The 20584-nt window shown below is 31.2% G+C and overlaps 2 protein-coding genes and 3 non-coding genes across 5 annotated transcripts; 4 read left to right on the top strand and 1 right to left on the bottom strand.

The window, feature by feature from the left end:
* The first annotated feature begins 384 nt into the window (after positions 1-384).
* Positions 385-4715, top strand: LOC114419011 (protein SSUH2 homolog). Its single transcript, XM_028384585.1, has 7 exons — positions 385-646; positions 757-963; positions 1419-1485; positions 2598-2929; positions 3048-3189; positions 3329-3454; positions 3853-4715. The coding sequence occupies exons 1-7, from the start codon at positions 622-624 to the stop codon at positions 4235-4237; spliced, it is 1284 nt and encodes a 427-aa protein (XP_028240386.1). The 5' UTR covers positions 385-621; the 3' UTR covers positions 4238-4715.
* Positions 4716-6301: 1586 nt separating this feature from the next.
* Positions 6302-6391, top strand: LOC114420769. The gene has a single exon (XR_003668402.1). It is a non-coding gene; the product is annotated as a small nucleolar RNA snoR26 (small nucleolar RNA).
* Positions 6392-6508: 117 nt separating this feature from the next.
* On the top strand, positions 6509-6598 carry LOC114420771. Its single transcript, XR_003668404.1, has one exon. It is a non-coding gene; the product is annotated as a small nucleolar RNA snoR27 (small nucleolar RNA).
* Positions 6599-7017: 419 nt separating this feature from the next.
* On the top strand, positions 7018-7108 carry LOC114420772. Its single transcript, XR_003668405.1, has one exon. It is a non-coding gene; the product is annotated as a small nucleolar RNA snoR27 (small nucleolar RNA).
* A 2329-nt stretch (positions 7109-9437) lies between these two features.
* Positions 9438-11011, bottom strand: LOC114419010 (L-type lectin-domain containing receptor kinase VIII.2-like). The gene has a single exon (XM_028384584.1). The coding sequence runs from the start codon at positions 10758-10760 to the stop codon at positions 9681-9683; it is 1080 nt and encodes a 359-aa protein (XP_028240385.1). The 5' UTR covers positions 10761-11011; the 3' UTR covers positions 9438-9680.
* Positions 11012-20584: the final 9573 nt, after the last annotated feature.

The raw sequence follows: 20584 nt of genomic DNA, 5'->3' as shown, positions 1-20584 counted from the left end.
ATTATTCTTTTTTGTTTTAAACTTAATTTAATTTATGAGTTTGTTAAAAAAATGTGACAATCAATCTAAATTTTGTTAAATTATAATAATTAGTTATGATCTACCGTTAATGTTTTGATATATTTATTACACTTTTTATATTTTCATGTACTAGTATTTTTATATTTTAAGGAAAAAAAATTATCTATCCGATATTATTTGAATTCGACTTTTAACGAATTTTTTATTTCTGATTTTACTTAACTTTGTATCAAATTGTTGTATTAGTCTCAAGCCATAAGAACAAAAAAATAAACACTCTTTCAAATTCGTTAATGTTATAGAAAATTATAAAATGAGAAGTTTCAATTTCTCATTTTAATTATATCTCCCAATTTCACAGCAATAGTTCCGTTCTTGTAATTGCCGTTTGATGCGTAAATCACAGGAGCAGAACAGCAAGTCGGCACGCGGGTTGTGTTAACCGCGGGGACCATTGACAACAATCAAATCATAGCACCGTTTGACTTGTGTAATTCTATAATCCACAATTCTAGTTTCTTAATGACAAAGGTAACACTCGATTATAAGGCACCCTAGTCCATACCCCGGTTTCTCAACTCTCAACTAACCACCCCCACCATGGAGGCGCCTCTGTTATTATCGGGTACAATTTCTCTTCCTTGATGACAAAGTTTCAATTTTCATTGTTGATTTTGAATATTTACAACGATTTTGATTCTGGGTATCTTTTATTTTCTGTTGCGTTTGAATTAGAGAAGAGAACTGGATCGATTGAAGAAGAGAGTGGAAAATGGAGCTCGTATCAGTATGTGGGTGGAACCGGTTCTGTGAGGCCAACTTCTTCATTGGCTGGAACTGAGGTGAGTGTGGATGAAATTCGATCTGCTGCTGCTGCTTCTGGTTACTATCCCCCTTCCCTTCATGGAGCCTTGGTTGGTTCACCTGAGCCTGATCCTACAGGTGTGTGCTTCTTCCTGATTCTCATTTCAATTGTGATGATTGGCAATGTTTTAAATTGTGGCCGTGGCTGAAGTTTCATTGCAATCCTTGATAATACGGAAAATTGCAGACAAATGCGGCTGAAGCAGCCACAATTGTGGTCGCAAAGACTCCAAAACAAAACCTTGATGCTTCGGCCGAAATTCTAGCCATGGACCGTTTTTAAAACCTTGATGATTGGTTTTGATCTTGTTTCTGATTTTCTGATTTTCATTTGCATCACTGATATCATGGAAATGTTGACACGGCTGTGGCATTTGAGCTTGAGTTGGGAGAATTTGCTTGTTTTTCTTTAACAATGTCTTTTAATGTAGGGACAAATTGAGAGTTGCTACGTTTTCTTGTTTACGTTTATTACAAAAAATATTTTGCCCATATGTAAATCTAGATGTTGAATACATTGTTACTTGTTGCAGAGCAAGCTCTTGTTTATCAGGGTGGATATGGAGGAGATTATGGTGGACCCACACCCCAATTCCAGAGGTATAATCACCTAAAATGAGTCTATGAAAGATACTTTTCATTTAACTATTCATATTGAAACTAGGTTGTGCATGAAGCTATTTAATGTTTTGGTTGTGTTGTCCAAAAGAATTAATAGTTGGTTTTATGCTACAAGGATTTAAACCTTATTGTGACAGAAATTAGATGATGAAAATATATTAAGTATAGAAGTGCGGACGGGCAGAAAATGTTTTTTGAAGAAAGATGGCCAATCACTTTAGATAGTAAAACTGACATTGTTATGCATTAGACTAAAGAAGCTACGTTATAGAACACGCACCATGGAGCTGCTAATTCTATGAATTTTTGACATTATGTGGAGAGATCTTGGCTCTCTTGGCTAAAGGCTTTATGAATAAGCCTGGAATGATTAATTCAATTATTATGAAGAGGCTATTTACTTTGCTACAGATTGTTAAAGCATAAAATTTAGACTTGCAAGGGGCTTTTTAGGTGGTAGCTTTCTGAGTGATCAGAGGGTATAGCAATGACTTCAGGGAAGAAAACAGAAACAAAGGTGTATGGGGTTTGGTATTAAAGGGTTGATTTAGGTCTCTTTGATTAAATATGGCCTCCGTAGAACCAAGGTATCTTTTTCTACCTGAAAATGTGTAGGTAAATATATCTGATCTGGGTGGTGGTGTTGTGCAGCACTCATTTGGAATCGTGCACAAATATACAGCACAAAGCAACTTATTTATATACTAGAGTCTATTTGTTGTGGAAATGTTCTAATTCATAAAGATATGTTACTACTCCTTCTATGCGTTTAAGAAAATAGCAATAGCTCAAAAGAGTTTGAAGGGGAGAGAAATTAGCTGGGTTGATCAAGATAATCTTATCACAATTGACTTCATTGAAATATTTACTAGATTGTCTTGTTTCCTCTAATAGGTCATGGAATTGGCAGTGCATTTTTTAGTTGAACATATTATACATATTACATATTTAATTAAAAACTATCTTCCACATGTCAGCTGTCTCTAAATGTATGCCTTTTGATAAAGGCCATTATGATATGGATTTCTCAAGTTCAATATTCCAGTTCTATATTGGCAAATAATCTTGTTAACTGGGTGATCTACATTTAGGAAAATCTTGGATGAAGTGGAGATACGAGAGTTGCTCATTGATCATGTTGGTCATCGTTGCTGTTGGGGTAGTCGTCCTGCTCGAACATGGAGGATTCATGCAGTGGAAGACTGTAATGTATATGTAGGAACTCTGGATACATTTATAGAGGAAAGAGAAATCATAAGAGAGACAGAACCATACCTTGGTGGCAGTATTGACGGAAAGGATAATGGACCTGAACTTGGTATTTGGGAATTGGATCTAAGATCTCAGTTCCCTGTTCTATTTGAACCCTATAAAGAAGTGCGGGAAAAGATTCCCCATTCTGAAGTTATAGAAAAGTGCACAGGTAAATTCTGGATTTTCGTCTCAAAGATTCATAAAATCCAATATGTACACATATATACTGCTATTTTCTTACTATTTCCTTTTATCTCTCCTAACAAAACCCTCGAAATTATTTTCAGTTTGTGCAGGACGGGGAAGTACAGTCTGTGCTACATGCAATGCAGACCAAGAACCTGGATTTTATAAGGAAAATCAGATGACTCAGTGTGCAACTTGTTATGGAAGGGGTTTAATCGCTCATAAAGATGGTTCTGACACTGTGTAAGTAGTTTGTTTGTTTATATAATAGTGGATGTTGAATTCAAGCTTAAGTCACAAATGTCTTGGCCTCATTGCTTTCTGTCAAGGTGGAAGTTTATACTTTATACTTGTAATTCACTTAAGTTACATTTTCTTGCAGATGTGTGAAATGTAATGGCAAGGGAAAGATTCCTTGTGTAACATGTGGATCTCGTGGACTAATTCAGTGTGCAACATGTAATGGAAGTGGTTCTCTTCTAGCACGCAATCTGGCCATTATTCGATGGTATGTCAATTTGGCTGTGTCTAATGACTCTAATCATACCTTGCCTAATTTTGTACCTTCATGAGGAATACAATGGTCTTTGTGGATCCATGATAAAGATTTTGTACTGTTTTAAGTTGTGACTCCAAAACTTTGTCGGGGCCAAGTCCTGTGTCACTTTGATTTTTGGGCACTACTGCTCAATTCCATTTGCAGAATTGCAATCTGTCACTAGAATTATTGTAGACTAGGTTATAAATATTGTGAACTTACAAAACACGATATGCAATGCAACTTTTAATATATAATCTTCGTTTAATAGATTCATAAGTCGTCCATTTTCATGTTGTTATGCTTAATATTGATTCCTTTTAGTGACAATGCTAAAGGAACACGTGTCTGTGTTTGCACTTTTACAGGAAGACACTTTCAACTCGGAAAGTAAATGCAACAAGTGGAGCAGCATCAGTACCGGATGAAGTTTTCCATAGATCCAAAGGGGTTCAATTGTGCAACACTCAAGCATACCAATGCACTCCAGCCTTTTTTGCTGATTCTTATTTTCTCAACAAATTCTCTTCTGATGTCATTGCAGAAAGAGCTCAAGTGCCTGCCACTGCAAGGGTCATATGTGAAAGGCATGCAATCTCAGTTGTGCCAGTAACTCGTGTCACCATGGCTCATCGTCGACAATCCTTCAGTTTCTACATTATAGAATATGGCAGAGAGGTGTATTTGAAGGATTATTACCCTGCTAGATATTGTTGGGGCCTGTGTCCTTGTTTGGAGTGGTTGAAGTTGTAATGTTGAAACTGTTCTTCCTGGCAGCATTGGGCAGTTGTAAAGGTTTCATCTACACATTTGTGAGTTCTGTGTTTGTTCAGTTTGATAATAACACCAGCAGATTTCAGGGTTTGAGGGCTGAGCAGATGAACTTTATGATATGAGGAAATAGGTTATGCATTGATAATGTAAAATAATTTTACACTGTCATCCAATTACTAATCACTATGTATTGTAAGTTTGTTAACTTTTACGATAACTATTTTAAAAGTCTTATCAATGGTGATTTCTAATTGGTTGGTTGTAGTGTAAAGATTTTATACCAACAGCGCATAACTATTAAACTGTTATCATTTAATCCATTGGCTTTATGGATCACTGCTGTGAGGTTATATTTATGAAATAAGGTCAGATTCAAGTTGAGTGTTAATTGTGAATTCTTGATGTTACTGTGAATTATTTAAATAAAAGACAATCCCTATCAGTTTTGTCTTAATCACCCATTAGCTTGTTTGTATCATTTTCCTTACGCCTAAGAGTAGTAGTATCTCAAACAGAAAATTCATTACAAAATAGAGAACGATGTATCTTCTATTCTTCTTTTGCCATTGAATGTGATTAATCTTATCAAGTACTTGGTTTGATCATAATTTTCAGCTTATGACCAGTATTTTATCTTTTTCATAAAAAATGGACATCTAGTAGGAATTCTAGCTCGTTTTATTAAAGCTTCAATGCCTGCTTCATTCTTTGATTTCTCGTCTCCATGGAATGGAAGTAATGAATAGCAGGTTCAAGTCTAAAATACAGTCTTCCAAACTTGTATTAAGTTAAAGTCCAAAGTACAAGTTCTCCAAAAGATAATTTCAGCAAGGAAAGATGCAGTAAAAGGAGAAATGGAGAATCAAGTTAGCAAATACTCAAACATGTTTGAATTTTCGATTTTTTATGAGTCAGATCAACCGGTAATGCTAAATTCAAGAACTCATGTTTGTCTTAATCACGAGCTAATTTTTTTTATATATAATATTGATACCAAATTGACGATAAATTAATAATTTACTTGCAAACGAAGAAACTGTTTTTTCAACCTAAAAGGGAAAAATAATTGACGATAGCATTTTTTAAAAAATATTTAATTATCTTAAAAAGTCGGGTTGAGTCAAATTATTATTTTTTAATTTAAAAAATATTTTAGTAAATAATATTTGAAGTGAGATAAAATATATGGTGTTATATTAGTATTAATTAAATTATATGATTTGGAGAGTGAGGTTTTTACTTTCTTTCGTGATCTCTCAGTTAGATATTTTTAACATTTTTTTTCTCTCTATATCTCTTATCTGCATATTTTTTAAAACTATCTAATTGTGTTAGGAGGATTCATTGGATTAGGATTGTAATGTATCTTTTTTAATCTCTATTATTTATTTGTTTTAAGAGAAAAAAAATGCACTGTAAGTATAACATTTTTACACTACATCCTTGACAGGTTTGTTAACTAGATAATAATCATCCTAAAAATGGCACTAAATCTGATTTTTAATTTGATAGTGGCTGTAAAAATAAAATTGGTAGTGCAAAATATTCTATGAAGAAAATGCATATCCGTTAAACTCTTATTTTAATTCATTTATTTATTTCACTAAAGTCCGTAAAAAAAGATTCTTTATCTCTAAATTAATTTTCAACGGTTTTTTTTTCTTAATTTTTTTTGTCAATAATTTAAAATAATTTTACTACAAATTAAATTATTTACAATTGTTTGTTAAGAAAACTAAAAAAGTACTACTGTTTTAACAATGATATAAAAAAAGCCCAACTACACGTTGTAAAGAGAAAGGGAAAATAAACGCATCATCCAACTGAACCAAGGCTCCAAACAAAACCCTAGGGGTTCTACGCGACTCTTTAAATTCTCAAAACTCTCACGCCGCAGACACTAGAAAGTAGAAACCGCATCCCCTTCGTTCGCGTTTTAGATTCATTTGGAATTTCGAAGGGTCAATTCTGAGGTTAAAACCTGTGTTTCCGTCTTTCAAAATTCAATATTCCTCAAAGGTTATTCTTTTTGTCTTTGTTTTACGAGCATCAGTGATGAGCAATTCCAATGTTATCCTTGCACTTTGATTGCCAGTGAAGAAGCTAATGGGGAATGATTACTCTGAGATGCTCTTTCTTTAATCTCTCACTATTTTTTTCTTCTAAAATTTTCAGCTTTTTATCAATTCACACGAAAAAAAATTGATTTTTTTAATTATTTTTTTGTGCATTTTCTTAGTTGATAGGGTTAATGGATCGGTGATGTTAATTTTAAACTGCGTTATCTATCTGAAATTTCCTAAAGAATTTGAAGATAACCATAATCTGCTGAGATCCATTGATGTTCTTATCGGAATTTTGTTTTTTTTAAACATCATTATTTCAATGTGATTTGAATCTATAATGGAGCCTACATAACAACCCTTTTGCCCCTAATGATTGCATTTGTTTGTTTGAAATCGTTTGGTTTCTTTGACTGGTAGAGCTTCAGTTCAAGGTTTTAAATTGTGGTTGTGGTTGCGATTATGTTGTGTTTCTGGTTCAAAGACCTTGACATTGGGAAAAAAACCAAGGTTTCACACCATTTTTTAAAACCTTGTTTCAAGCTTTAAATGGGTATTGAATATGATTTTTAACAGCTGCAGCTTGCAGTGTTATGTTATGTGTTTTGTATTTATTCTATTTAGATTTGTTTTTCTATGTTTTGCTTTTCCGTAATATCTTGTAGTGGTTAAAGCGTGTATATCAGAGAAATATATATGGGATCTATGATGGTTTTCAGAGACTGCATTATCTATCTGTAGTTTCTTCAAAGGAGTTGAAGATAATCGTAATTGACTGAGATCTTGCTTGGCTTGTAGTTTTCGTCGATTCCATTTTGATTTTTGGGGGAGAAACTATGCGTTTTTGGGTCACACTTGTTGGCAAAACATTTGTTTAACAATCTACTATTTCTTCAAGGTGCTTCATATAATGGTATTGCAGTCTTGAATTGAGTCTCTTGAGTTATCTTGGGAAATGATATTTTGAATACAATTGTAAATTTTGTGATGCAAATAACTAAATAATCTGATGTTTTCTTTTTATAAATTATTAAATTACTATGCTATTCTAACCCTCTGTAATTTTACTTGGGGCAAATTGGTTGAGGGATAAACTTTTATGGATGTTGCTACATGCATCCAGAACTTTGTTCTTTAGGGTTCTTCCGTGAGAGTCTTATGGAGGAACTTCTTTTTTTTAAATTTTTTTAAAAAATATTTGTGATGAATTAATTTAAAATTAATGATTCAAATAACTTGTGACAGGTTATTAGCATAATGTACTAATCAATTGAATTAATTATGTTATAAAATAAATAATATTATTATATATAATTAAAATTTTTAATGTATATTTAATGTGCATATAAATTTAAATAATAAATTTTATGACAATTAATTTTGATATAAAACATATGAATTATTTAATTTGAATATTTTTTTAAAAATAAAAAATATTTATTATATATTAAATTTTGTAATAATAAAAAAAAATTTAATGTACAAATGATTAATTTAATATATTAATAATTAAAAAAATAAAATTTCAAAGAATAAAAAAAAACCAAAAAAACAAATAGTCACAAATATTTTTCAAAAAAAATTTTAAAAAAATTCTTATGAAAGAACTTTTTCAATAAGTTTTTCATTCTTCTTAAGATTCTTATATGAAAGAATTTTTTCTGTAAGATAGGGCAAAATTGAAAAAATGAAAAAATGCTGGATGGACTTAGTAACATCCAACTTCCATTTATCCAGCATAAACAAGACCATGTGATTGAAGGATTTTTGGCCCAAGTTAGCACAAAGAACAAGACCATTTTTCCTTTTCTAAGACTTCTAAGCATGAATTCACTTGTTTCACTTGTTGTCCAATCTCTCTCAACATGGCAAATGGGGTGGGGTTCAATACCAATTTTGGACGCAAAACAAAAGAACGAAGCAAGAAATGAAAAAGAGTTGGAATGGTTGAGAGAATTAAATCCAAGGTAATGGCTATAGAGCAGGGATTATATTGAAATAATGAATAGTAATCTATAATGTGTGGAGTGAAGGAATTTTATGTTCCAGTCTACTCTATTCCATTTTAATTCATTCAATCTTTCTATTAAAGCCTGAAGGTAAGGTATAGGTTCAATCACAGTCACATCCAATTGTAATGTTGCGTATACCTACCCACCACAAGTCAAAAATGAAAAATGTCCAATGGGCTACAAGTGGAAAATGTAACAAGCTCATGGATATGTCTCTTAACAAGCTCATGAATACAACAACAACAACAACAAGCTCATGAATAAAGTAAAAGAATTTACTAAACCATTTATAAGGAACAAAATAGTTCATATTTCTTAAGTAAACAAGCTGAAGTTTGTCATTAATGCAAGTATCTTCGGAAGTAGCACATCACGTGCTTGATCCTTATATTGCAGAAACATTTTCAGCTGAATGCAGAGAGCCAGGGAATATGATTGAAAGATGCTTAAAAAGTATATACCAACCAACCTATGTGGCATTGAGTGCTTGAATGTCAATCACACAGCTACAAGTTTCTGTTACCTCTAAAAATTGGTTTCACAGCAGGAATGAAGGACACAATCAATAAAGAACAGGGGAGAGAGGGGTTCCTGTCTTATGAGAAACCTGAAACAAAATGAAGAATAGATCCAAATCTGAATAGGTTGCAATTTCCTTCCATGGCCACTCCTTTTATGGAAACTGTGCTCCTCACTCCTCAGGCAGTTTTATTTCTTAAGTTTTAACAAGTTTAATCTTACCATAGAAAATGGGAAATAATATTATAAAGGATAAATGACTAATTTCGTTCATGAAAGATAGGAGTTACAAAATAATTGCTACCTTACAAAAAAAATATCATTAAATAAAAAAAAATCCACATCTACACTAAGAAAACCAACAATGAGGATATTTTGGTAGATGAGGAGGTATCCATACAGGCATACACTATCAACCTCATTATAGTATTTTTCCCTTACTTGGGCTCGTTACATTAAACAGTGACACAAATATGAAGCAGATATCACGCTGTTACTATTAGCCATCCAATATTCAATATACAGACTGATTATGGTTATTTGTCATCATTAGACAATAAAGTCTCTGTCAACAACATCATGTAATTTGATGAAACAACATCATATAATAAAATAATAGTAACATAGATTTGGACATTTGGTCATGATTCAGAAACAAAAAAAAAAGGGTAAGCCATGTAATCCTCAATACAAGTTAGATCTGGATCCCAATTTGCTCAAAAATAGACAACGACATAAGTAAATAAAACAGTTCATTATCAAGCTACAACAAAGCAAAACCCGAATACAAGAAACACTGATTTACAATGCCAGCATCCAACTGTAGATCTACTCCTTAGCGTCTATGATGGTTTTATCTACAACAATGTTCACTTTCTTGTAATCAAAATCTACAGGCTGCATAGCATACTCCTCTGGCACCACGGGTCGTTTATTACCAAAGATGGTCCACAAATAGAGCACAATGAATGCTGTCAAAGCTCCACATCCAGCACCAAATATCATTGCAGCAAGAACCCTCAAAAGGCAAAAACTCCTATAATATTTCACTGTTGGAGTTTCGGTCTTCTTAGCAAGAAACTTTGGATCCAGAGGCTCAGAATGCATCCAATGTGGAAAATGCCTCACAATAAAGCTCCATGAATAGAGAAAGCATGATTGAGAAGTATTATTCCCTTTCACTGTGCTAAAGCCTGCAAACATCTCTTCAGTCCCCCAAACATTTGATAAGTCCATTGAATGCCAAAGCAATGGATCAACTGGCCTTGATTGACCAAATTGATTCAACCTAACTTCTAAGCGCTTTGAACTCGCCTCATAATCAATCCAAGCATGCAATTTCCCCTCACTTTTTAGACCCATAATGACAGAGGAGGCATTGATTGTTTTAACAGGAACAGAACTACCAACATTAATGGACACAATACAACTACCAGAACCCCCATTCCTACCATAAGCACTAAACTGAACACCAATAACCTTAAATTCCCTTTCCTTCAATCCAAAAGAAAACCCATATGAACTATTGCCAAAAACCTCACCTTCAATACCACTTGGAACCATAACAAAAGCCAAGCCATTCTTCTCACTATCCAAGGACATTGAAAACCCAAAGTAGGTTGAAAATGAGACCAATTCCCTTGCTTCACCATGAACAAGCTTGAAGGGCTTCTTGTACATGACTCTCCCACCACCATTACCAGAAAGAAGAACCTCAGAACCATTATAGACAACTTTTGCATTGCCATAAAGCCCCACACTTGACTTAAAATTTGGATCTTTCTGAAAATCTGTGAAGGAAAAGGAAGAGAGTGGATCAAAAGCTTGGGTTTTGAGGAACAAGATGAGGAAGGTGAAGGCTGTGAAGTGGTGGGAAGTGGAAAATGGAGCCATAATTGAAGTGGGCATGAGCTAAATCTTGAAGGGTGTGGCTCTAGAGTTGGAGGAGTGATCCCATTTGCATCAAAAGGGGGATTTTGCTGTTTCTAGGGTTTGAGAGGGAAGAAGAAGGCGGAGGAAGAAAGTAAAGAATATTGGGTAAGTTGGTGGAGTTGGAGGTTGTGAAAATTAAATACGGTTTAACTGATTCCCCTGCAACTGCATCTGCAGTGTGCACTTCACTTTCACTTTCTCTCAGGAGTAGGGAGTACCTCAACCGGGGAATATTATAAGCTCTCTTTAAATTGGTAGGGGATAAAAACAACGTACTAAATAATACTACTACAATCTAGTACTTAGTAAATTATTAGTTATTATGTATCAACTATCAACTATTATTTATTTTAAAAAAATTATAAATAATTTTTAAGGTAATTTAGAGTATCTTCTGCAAAAAAAAATAAAAAAATCAACGACTAATATTTTAAAATATTAAAATCTATTTAAAGAACTAACATTTATGGATAAATAATATTTCTTACACCATCATATCATTGGTTTCAATGGAATTAGTCTTAAATTTTTTAAATCAACTTATGAAAATAAAAAAAATGAGAGTAAGAAAAAAAGATCTTAAAAATGATCAATCAAGTGGGATTTTTGACAATAAAAAATAAATAATAATTCACACTATTATTATAATAATAAAAAAAAACCTCTTTCATAGACAACATAAAAATTGATATCAGAGTCACATGTGAAAGAGGAATAATTATCTATCAACTATATCATATATCATATTATGTAATTTAAAAATACATGTGAACAAATCTTGAGTGTTTAGAAAACTATTTAGGTTTGTTTTTAACGTCTTGTGGCTTTTTCTCTTGCAATAGTGTTTCTCGTGGGAGACAAGCATTTCTTGATTAGAGAGGAAAATAGTTGTAGGAAGTGCAATATTGTGTTAAACGAATCAATATACTAACATTTTTTTTATTTTGGTACTAAATATAATTTCCAAGATAAAAGGTAAACTCTATGAAAGTTAAAATTCCTTAAGACAAAATAGTGGGACAGTTTTATTGCATTGCAAATCTACAATTAGGTTGAAAATTATCTTTTATCTTCCATTAACTATATTGGTTAGTTAGTGGTACGAAATCTTTGGTAAAAAAAAAAAAAACAAACACATCTTTTATACCAAAAACTCATTTTCTAAATTCAAAGAATTCACTAAATTCTTTTGAAAAGGAAAAACGAAGATCATAATGGTACCTCTGAAGTCTTAAAAGAGTAACAATCGCATTTTACTTTCATTCAATTATATGCTTTTTCCCATTATGGTTAACTCAATTGCATTTTAGAGCATGCTGACGCAGTAATAAATACACTCGAGGAATTGGGGGGAATGGGTGTTTCAGGCTTCTACTTAAATTGCTTCACATGATATGAGAGGGATACGTACGTGTCACGTATGATGTCTTTTCTGCATCAAAATACATGTTGAATTGTTGACACTTCTCTTTCGTATTTATACCACAATGACGTAACAGTATTCTTCGGTTGTCCTGAAAATAACATTTGCGATTTTATTTATTTATTTGATGGTTAAAGAATTAAAGTTCTATTATATATATATATAATCAAACAAGATTTGATGAAAGAAATATTAATATAATATCAACAAAGCATTGATAGGAATGAAAATGAATTCATTTTTCTTAAACAATGCCTTAGATTATAGTTTTCTGAATGAAAAAAAAGTGCATTAATATAGTCACTCAACTAAATTTTCAATCAAAAGATTATTCATATGATAATTTATTAATTTTTTATGAATACTTTGTATCGATATTATAGTATTGAACGTTATTAAATGTAATGTTTTTTAAAATAAATTATTTCTTATATATAATGAAACTTTTTTTAATTTTATTTAATAGTATAATTCATTGATAATTCATTAGATAAGAGTAAATAAGAAAAAGCAAATACTAGCTATTATAATTTTCAATTTATACATTAAAAAGGCCTCAAAATTGTATATATTAAAAATTTAATATTTCTGTAAAAAAAGTTAATATTTTAATTACTTATACATGAGATCGAAGCATGGAGTTTTGAAAATGTAAGAGATATGTCAGTGATGTTAAAAAAAAAAATGGAATCTAAATGTAACATGTACAGCGAGTATCAATACCTGTCTTCTCCTCAAAGCGATCCCCCCTGTTTCATAAATAATGAACCACTTTTTTTAGGAAAGGATAATTTTTCTTTTTTGTATGGTTACGTAGAAAAAAGTTATGCGAGGGTGACGAGTGCCAAACACGAGAAAAGAGAAGACTAGGAATTCCCACATTATGCAAAAAGGGGACCATATATAAGCAAATTTATTTAAATATTACACATTTTAAGTTAAATTAAAAATAAATATATTTATATATTATCAGGCATGCTGCATGCATCAACATGTGAATTTTAGTCTCAACTTCGAAATTTAATTAGTCTTATAAATAGAGAATTTTGTTGTTGATAAGTCTTAATTTTATTGTTTCATATATATAACACACTCTCTTCTAACCTCACATAAGTGATAAAATTAGAGTAAATATCTATCTATCTATATATATATAACGTAATAATATTATTTAATACTAATAATTGTATATTCACAAAAAAGATGATATATATATAAACACATCACTGTAATTGATCCACGAGGTATGAGGGCGACCTTTGTTGGTAAGCATCCAACGGTGGAGAAAGCGACGGTGAGTGGTGGTGCCCACTTAGGCATTGGCGCACATCCAGCTCATCAAATTAAAAAATAAATAACTTATACTATAGGCGTGCTTTCTTTGTCTTGTTCTTAACACCCAACACATGCAAATGCAATACAACAATCCTTTATTGCTTTCTCCTTAATTTGCTACAGCTATAGAAAATTTGGATTCTATAATAGAAAATTTGCTGCAGTTGGCAGATGAGAAAATATAGCCACAAAATGTAGAATTATTATTTTGCCTGCCAGACTTTAAGATTTTTAATCCTTACGTATTAAGGTTTTTAATTAAGTTATGAAATTATCTAGTTATATTTCTCTCATCGATCATCATAAATTCATAATTATACAAAGCGCAGCAAAGGATACAAACTCTACATCGATTTATATAACTTTGCCATTGTTGTTGACAGTGGTTTGAGATAGTTGAAAAATATATTTTTTGGTTTGATATTGTTAAATCAAATTAAATTTAAAGTTGAAATTAAGAAGTATATTTGAAAGAAATGAAAAGTTAAAAATAAAATTATATATTCAATATATCATATTAATTAGGATGAATGTGGCTCAATGAGGAGTGACAATAATTCTTAAAAATGCTATTATTCAAGAAAAATTCTTGAAAACTCTTCCATAGAAGAAGGATTCCTGAAAGGCTCTCATTCAATACGAGAATTCATATTTATAACATAGGAGTGTTTATAGAAAAGGAAGAAAAAGGGAAAAGAAACTTTGATGTATAATAAAATATTTATTTCACACAATTTATAATGAAGTGTTACAAAATGTAATACATTATCTTTTAAATAATGTAATAGACTCTTAATCTTAATTAAATAAGAAAATAAAATCAAAGTTACAACTAATTAATTAAGGTCTTAGGCTCCTAAAAATATTGGTAATTATCTCCCCCCCTAAAAAAAGTTGTGACCAACCTTCAAAAAAGGCTCAGTTCTGATTGATGAATTATATTTATTTTTATATTTTTTAATATATATATATATATATATATATATATATATAATTTAAAATAATACTCAACTTTGCATATTGAATCGTTTAAGAAAAAATATTTTTTAAAGAAATTTATAGAATAATATTGTTAGTTTTGACGAATTTTGCTTTACTTGATAAAAAAAATTAAATTTAAGACTAAAAATATCTTATTTAAGGTTTTAATATAATAACACTAAGCTTCTATTCTATTAAACTTAATTAATGCATCTGATAGAATATCTTTGTTCCTACTTGTTTTTGCATGGATTATTCATTGCATTTTCTAGGGTGAAAAGACAATGATATTTGCTAATGTCTTATGTCATGTCCGCCCATCCTAAGTAAGTGTCACGTGAAACTATAATTTCTTGCCTCCATATTAATTTATAGTAACTTCTCTAACTACCACACGTATAACTAACAAATATTATTGTTACCCTTAATAATAAATAAAATTAATGTTAAAATCATAAGATCGTGATTCATGACTTTTTTTTTAAAGGGATTCAGGACCTGTGTTTTGAACTTTGGAAAATCATTAAAAAAAGTATTATACACAATCTCAAGAATTGACATTCACGTCTATTGATAGGTTCACAAATCACAGTCAATAACGACAATATAACAATAATAAACCATATTAATTAGGGGTCTTGATTTAAATGATAGCAGTCCCATCATCCCATGTTATTTGACAAAGAGAATGATAAAGGTTCAAGGTAACAAAACACATTAAATAAGACACTAGACAGCAAAACTCTTATTAATTTACTAGTAAAATCGTTTTTGATTAACTATGATAGAATCGATTCATTCGATTGTAACTTGAAATTACCAATGTACCAACAAATAAAGTTAAAAAACTCAATTCCATACATACATGATCTCCCTCTCTTAATTTCTTTGTCTTTTGGTGCAACGTATTTTAATTAAAAATATTGGAGAATGAAGCCCCTTCTTTGCTTTAATTTTTGTTTGTTCTTATCCACGCATACTAGGTTCTATGGGCAGTGTAGGTAATTAAAATTGTGAAAAGATTTTTACTCAAGTGATAAATTAGAGAAAGAACACTGATAGGTCACAGCCACACAACTGGATTTTCAAGAAGGTTGGTCTCAGACTCTCAGTTGTCCCTTTTGCTTATGTTATTTCGCTTTCGTAGTGCTATGGTAGCATTGTGTTTCATCTTCCATAAGACAATGTTTGCAACCAAGCAACAAAGTTTCCCCAAAGGTCAAAGCTTGTCAATAATGCTAAGAGATGATATTGAAATTTGGACCACTATAAAGTAGTTGTGTTCTAGTGCAGGTCATTAAGCACTGGTCGAATTCCTGCTTGCCTCCTTCAAAAGCATTTCTTAAAGATTAAATTATTATTCCGTGATAAAAATCTTCAACAACACATTTCTCCTCCTTTCTGTTGGGTCACCACTCCGGCCGATCAGCTTTGACCATAAACCCAACATGATAAAAAGTAACACAAAAAGATGATGGCAACAATTATAAAAACCAACTTTTATATATTGGGCTTCATCATCCTGAGGCTGGGTTTCCCTCATCGTGCAAATACAATACACGAATCTAGTCTAATAAAAATGAATTTTGCTTTAGTAAAAGTAAAAGGTGAACAAATTTCAAAAAACTTGTTGGATTTTTGGATTTTTTTTCTATGGGGAGTAAATGCCTAAGAGTGCGTTTGAATAGAAAATTTTAACTGATGAAAATAATTTTTTCAGAGAATTTGAATTTTTGTAATTTAGAATTCATTATTTGAATGTTTTTTACGAAGAATTTAAAATTTTGGAATTTTAAAACTGAATTTTAAACAACTAAAAATCTAGAATTTCAATTTCCTTCTCAAGTGTGAGAAATTGAAATTCTCTTCTTATTGTCTTCTTCAAGAAACACCGTTTGAACTCCTAAAATATCGTTCGGGTGTGAGCATAGAAGAACAACACGTATAACTAGCACACCAATCATATCTTCTCTTTTTTTTCATTCATTTTTTTCATCTTCATAATTTTAATTTTTTTATCCAAATACAAAATTTTGAAAATAAAAGAATTTCAATTGAAGTATTTGAAATTCTTAGAATTTAAAATTTCTGAGAATTTTAAATTTCTCCATCCAAACACACTGTAAATGAGAATGTCTATTTTGTCCCATTTGTTTAAGTAGAGAGAGATCACATTAGGAAGAGACTTATTGGCGAGGGAAAAGAGTTACAAAACATTGAGAAAGAAAAGAGGGAAAAAATCATTCTGATTTTCGCACATCCACCAGAGAGCATTTTTCATATTGCAATTGCGAATTCGTTCACCATTGGATCAGACTAATTTTGAATAGTAGGTTCTACACACGTGATACTTAAAATTATTTGGTTGGATTGTTAAAAAGATATCTAGAGAGGGAGATAAGTGTTTCACATTTCCTGTCATGCATTTGGTATTTTCCATCTTCTTGTTTCTTTATTGTAAGCATTGATGTTTGGTTTTGGTTTGACCATTTGTAGCACGTTTCAGTGCATTTTGTAACACTCTCTACCCCAACATACATATAAATAAGAAAAATATATAAACATATGGAATTTAATTAAAACAATTTTATAAAAATCGCATACAGAAATTCATGTGGGTAAAGGGTCGCATTCGCTTCACTATTACCAAATAAAACTTATTAAAAAATATTCGACTTAGAACAAAATCGTTAAAGTTTACCAATGAAATCTTGTTAAACAATGAAATAAAATAAAGTAAAATAACATTATGCAATTGAAAATAAAAGCTCATGCCCCAATGTTACATCATATCAGAACATTGTGTCTCAGCGTCCTTTAGCACGAAATTCTTTAAAGTTATCCACCTAGTCATTTGCTCCCACGAACACATGGTTCAAGATCATTACAGAATCCAAACACATACACCAGACAGGGAGTGCGTTATCATATTTCTAAATAAAATATAGATAAACAAAGGCATAATCAAAATAAACTATAGAAGTATGTATAACATAGCTCAACTTAATACAATACACGTTACTTCACCACTTTAAAATTTAAAATTCATTTTTTAATCACCAATCACATTACACATGAATCACACACTCGAGTCAAGACATAACAACACTCATTAATATCATAATAAATAATTTACAGGCGTTATGCGACATTATACTAAGACTCAAGCCTATATACAATGTGATACCGTATCAATAAAAAATCACACTAAGTCGCTTAAGAGTACATAACAAGACACATCATACAATGAGTATGTTAGGTCACTCTCACTAAGTAAGATCATAAGATGATCAGTCAGGATCACTTTGTTTTGCGAGAATACTCCAATCATACGGGATCAACATAGGCTTAAAGGAGCACTCAAACCGAGTGTCTTTACCCCCAAAGCCTAGACTCTGAAGAATCCATTAGGGTCTCACCTTCATGATTTAGATCCAACCCCTAAAACAACTTTTGCAGGCAGACACTGTTAATGAATTATACAATACCTAGGACCTCATACTCGTGTTTCAAACACGTTTAACACATTGCGCTACAATTCAGGACTTTAGGTTCCTAACTAGGAATCCTACTCTTTCCCTTTAACATTTTGCACATAAATACTTTTCTCAAGGTAAACACCAGTTGGTTATTGTAATTCACAACTCACAACACAAGTATCACCACATCAAGTGTTAACCACATACTGATTCACAACTAAATTTCATGTCCATAATTTAACATCTTACAATGTCACAATCCACTATCACATGTTTACGTATATCTCAAAAATTAACACATGTTCAACTTTGCACTTATACTCAATCTCAATAACAATGTTATAATCTCAAAGCAACATGTTATCTCACAATTCATCACATATTCAATTTATCACTTATATACAATTTCATGATCCTAATATAACAATTTATCACACTAATATAGTAAATCTTATTCAAAACACAAACAAATTATACAAAATGTTTCTCGCAATATGGGGAGTAAAACCACTCAAACAATTTCACATAATCATACATGAATAATTACAATACAATAAATATCCCAAAATAAACTCCAATTTAATCCTGTAAGAACTCCTGCACATGTTCATTCTAATCCCAATTGTGATAAACTCATTCATTACCTCTAAGCGGGCTCACGTATGTAGTCCGGCAGTGCTAGTGGTGTCTCTAGAGGTTCTCTAAGATTCCTCATTTTTTCTTTGTTTGCTCTGTTAGGGTTTCCAACCGTTAGAGAGAAAGAGAAGGGGTTGGAGCCTAGTTCACTGTCTGCATGTGATGCTAATTTATCTCACCATAAACATTATTTTGCAAATCACAACGATAAATATATGAGTATATGCATGTAAAATTTGGTGTCCAAATTTTAAGACGATCCAACGGTTAACAAGTTCAGGATTGTAGTTTTATTGGGATAAGTTTGAGTGTATGCGGGAAAACAAAGAGCTACGTGCGGGGGACATTCCCCTTACCACAAACATTATATGTGAAAATAAGTTTCGAACCTGGTGTTCAAATTTAATAGCGATCCAATGGTTAACAATTCTAAGATTGTTGTTTTATGCGGGGAAAAAAAAGGTTTTGGGAGAGGAAGAAGGAAAAACGAAATTGAGAGGAAGAGAAGAAATTGTGAAAACTGATATAATATGTCTTTATTTATAGTTAGAGTATTCCGAACCTATTATTTACTCGATTTTTCTTTATTTTATCATTATATAAAAAGAAATTATATTTTACTCCTTATCGAATAAATAGATAACACATTTTTTTTTAAGGAGATATATCTATTTTATTTACCTTGAAACTATTATTTTAATCGATAAAATTATTTCTTCTTATTTATTTAATTACAAAACCTCATTATTTTCCTAAAATTCTATTTATTTTTAAATAAAATCATTTTTAATTTATTTTACGAAAAATTGAGTGTTACACACTTATTGAAAACTCTTTTGTACCTTTATTGATTATAGTGAAATTATTCTTTGGTATGGATGACCCATGATTTTTATCTTTGCATTGAGCTATTTTTCACGTTAAACAAATTGTGTTTCTTGTATAATATTGATTTTTATTTTGCGTTGTATATTTTATTAATGTTCCTCACATGTTATTGTAAGTTTGAAAAAATTTATTTCTGGCCAATGCTCTGTTATTAAATTCATTACTGTATTGGTATGTTTCCATCAAAACTTTGACGATTATTTTGGATTTATTAGTCTAAAAAGATAAATCTAATATTTATTATTCATATGACAGTGTAACTGTGGGACAAAATAGAATTTCTTGACATGTTATCAAAGGTTTCACTGATAACCAATTGGTCGGTGATTTGATAATCGGTGCCTCCTTTGTCTCTTACATTAATTTTCAATATGAAATAGTGGAGGCAGGAGTGGAGAACCTGTTTTTGTCCGCATTTGAATTTCATAAAATTCATAATTTTGTGATGGTGTTTATTAGAAATAAAAAAAAATTCTAAATGAGCGAAAATTCTATCTTATTATCTTCGTAATTTCACTATGTGCAGATGTAATAGTAATACACGTTATTTCTTATACTTAATTCGTGAAGAGCGTTCACTATACAACCTATATCTTATAGATCAATTTTCCAAGCACTTTCTGTATATTGCTTTCAAAAATTTTCAACCCACCATTCCCACTTCCCAGCTCTACTAATTCCAAATATATAGAAGAGTCAGTAGATATGAGTTTTATGTTCATATTAAAAGGAATGGAGTATCCATGGATATACCTGTTGTTCAAGGTCAAGGTTTAATTATGAATGAGTTTACTAATAATCTTATGGAGAAACTGAGAAAGGGAGTTTTATTATTTTTTAATATCACATGTTTGTAAGATTGCATGTGAAGGGATTTTAGTGTTTTGCTATAGATACGAACATTTCTTGGTAGAAATTAATCTTAAGAGCATAAGAAACGTAGTTTTCGAGTAATTAAATCCATTATATTGGAGAAGATTTGGAAATAGTTATGAATATCTAAAGGTACATGCATGTTTGGGTCTTCCAAGTGTTCAATTAATATAATATATAAGAAG

The sequence above is a fragment of the Glycine soja genome, chromosome 7, assembly GCF_004193775.1.
Source record: "Glycine soja cultivar W05 chromosome 7, ASM419377v2, whole genome shotgun sequence".
NCBI lineage: Eukaryota > Viridiplantae > Streptophyta > Magnoliopsida > Fabales > Fabaceae > Glycine > Glycine soja.
Note: the sequence above shows the minus strand (reverse complement) of the source record. Positions and strands in the feature narration are given on the sequence as shown.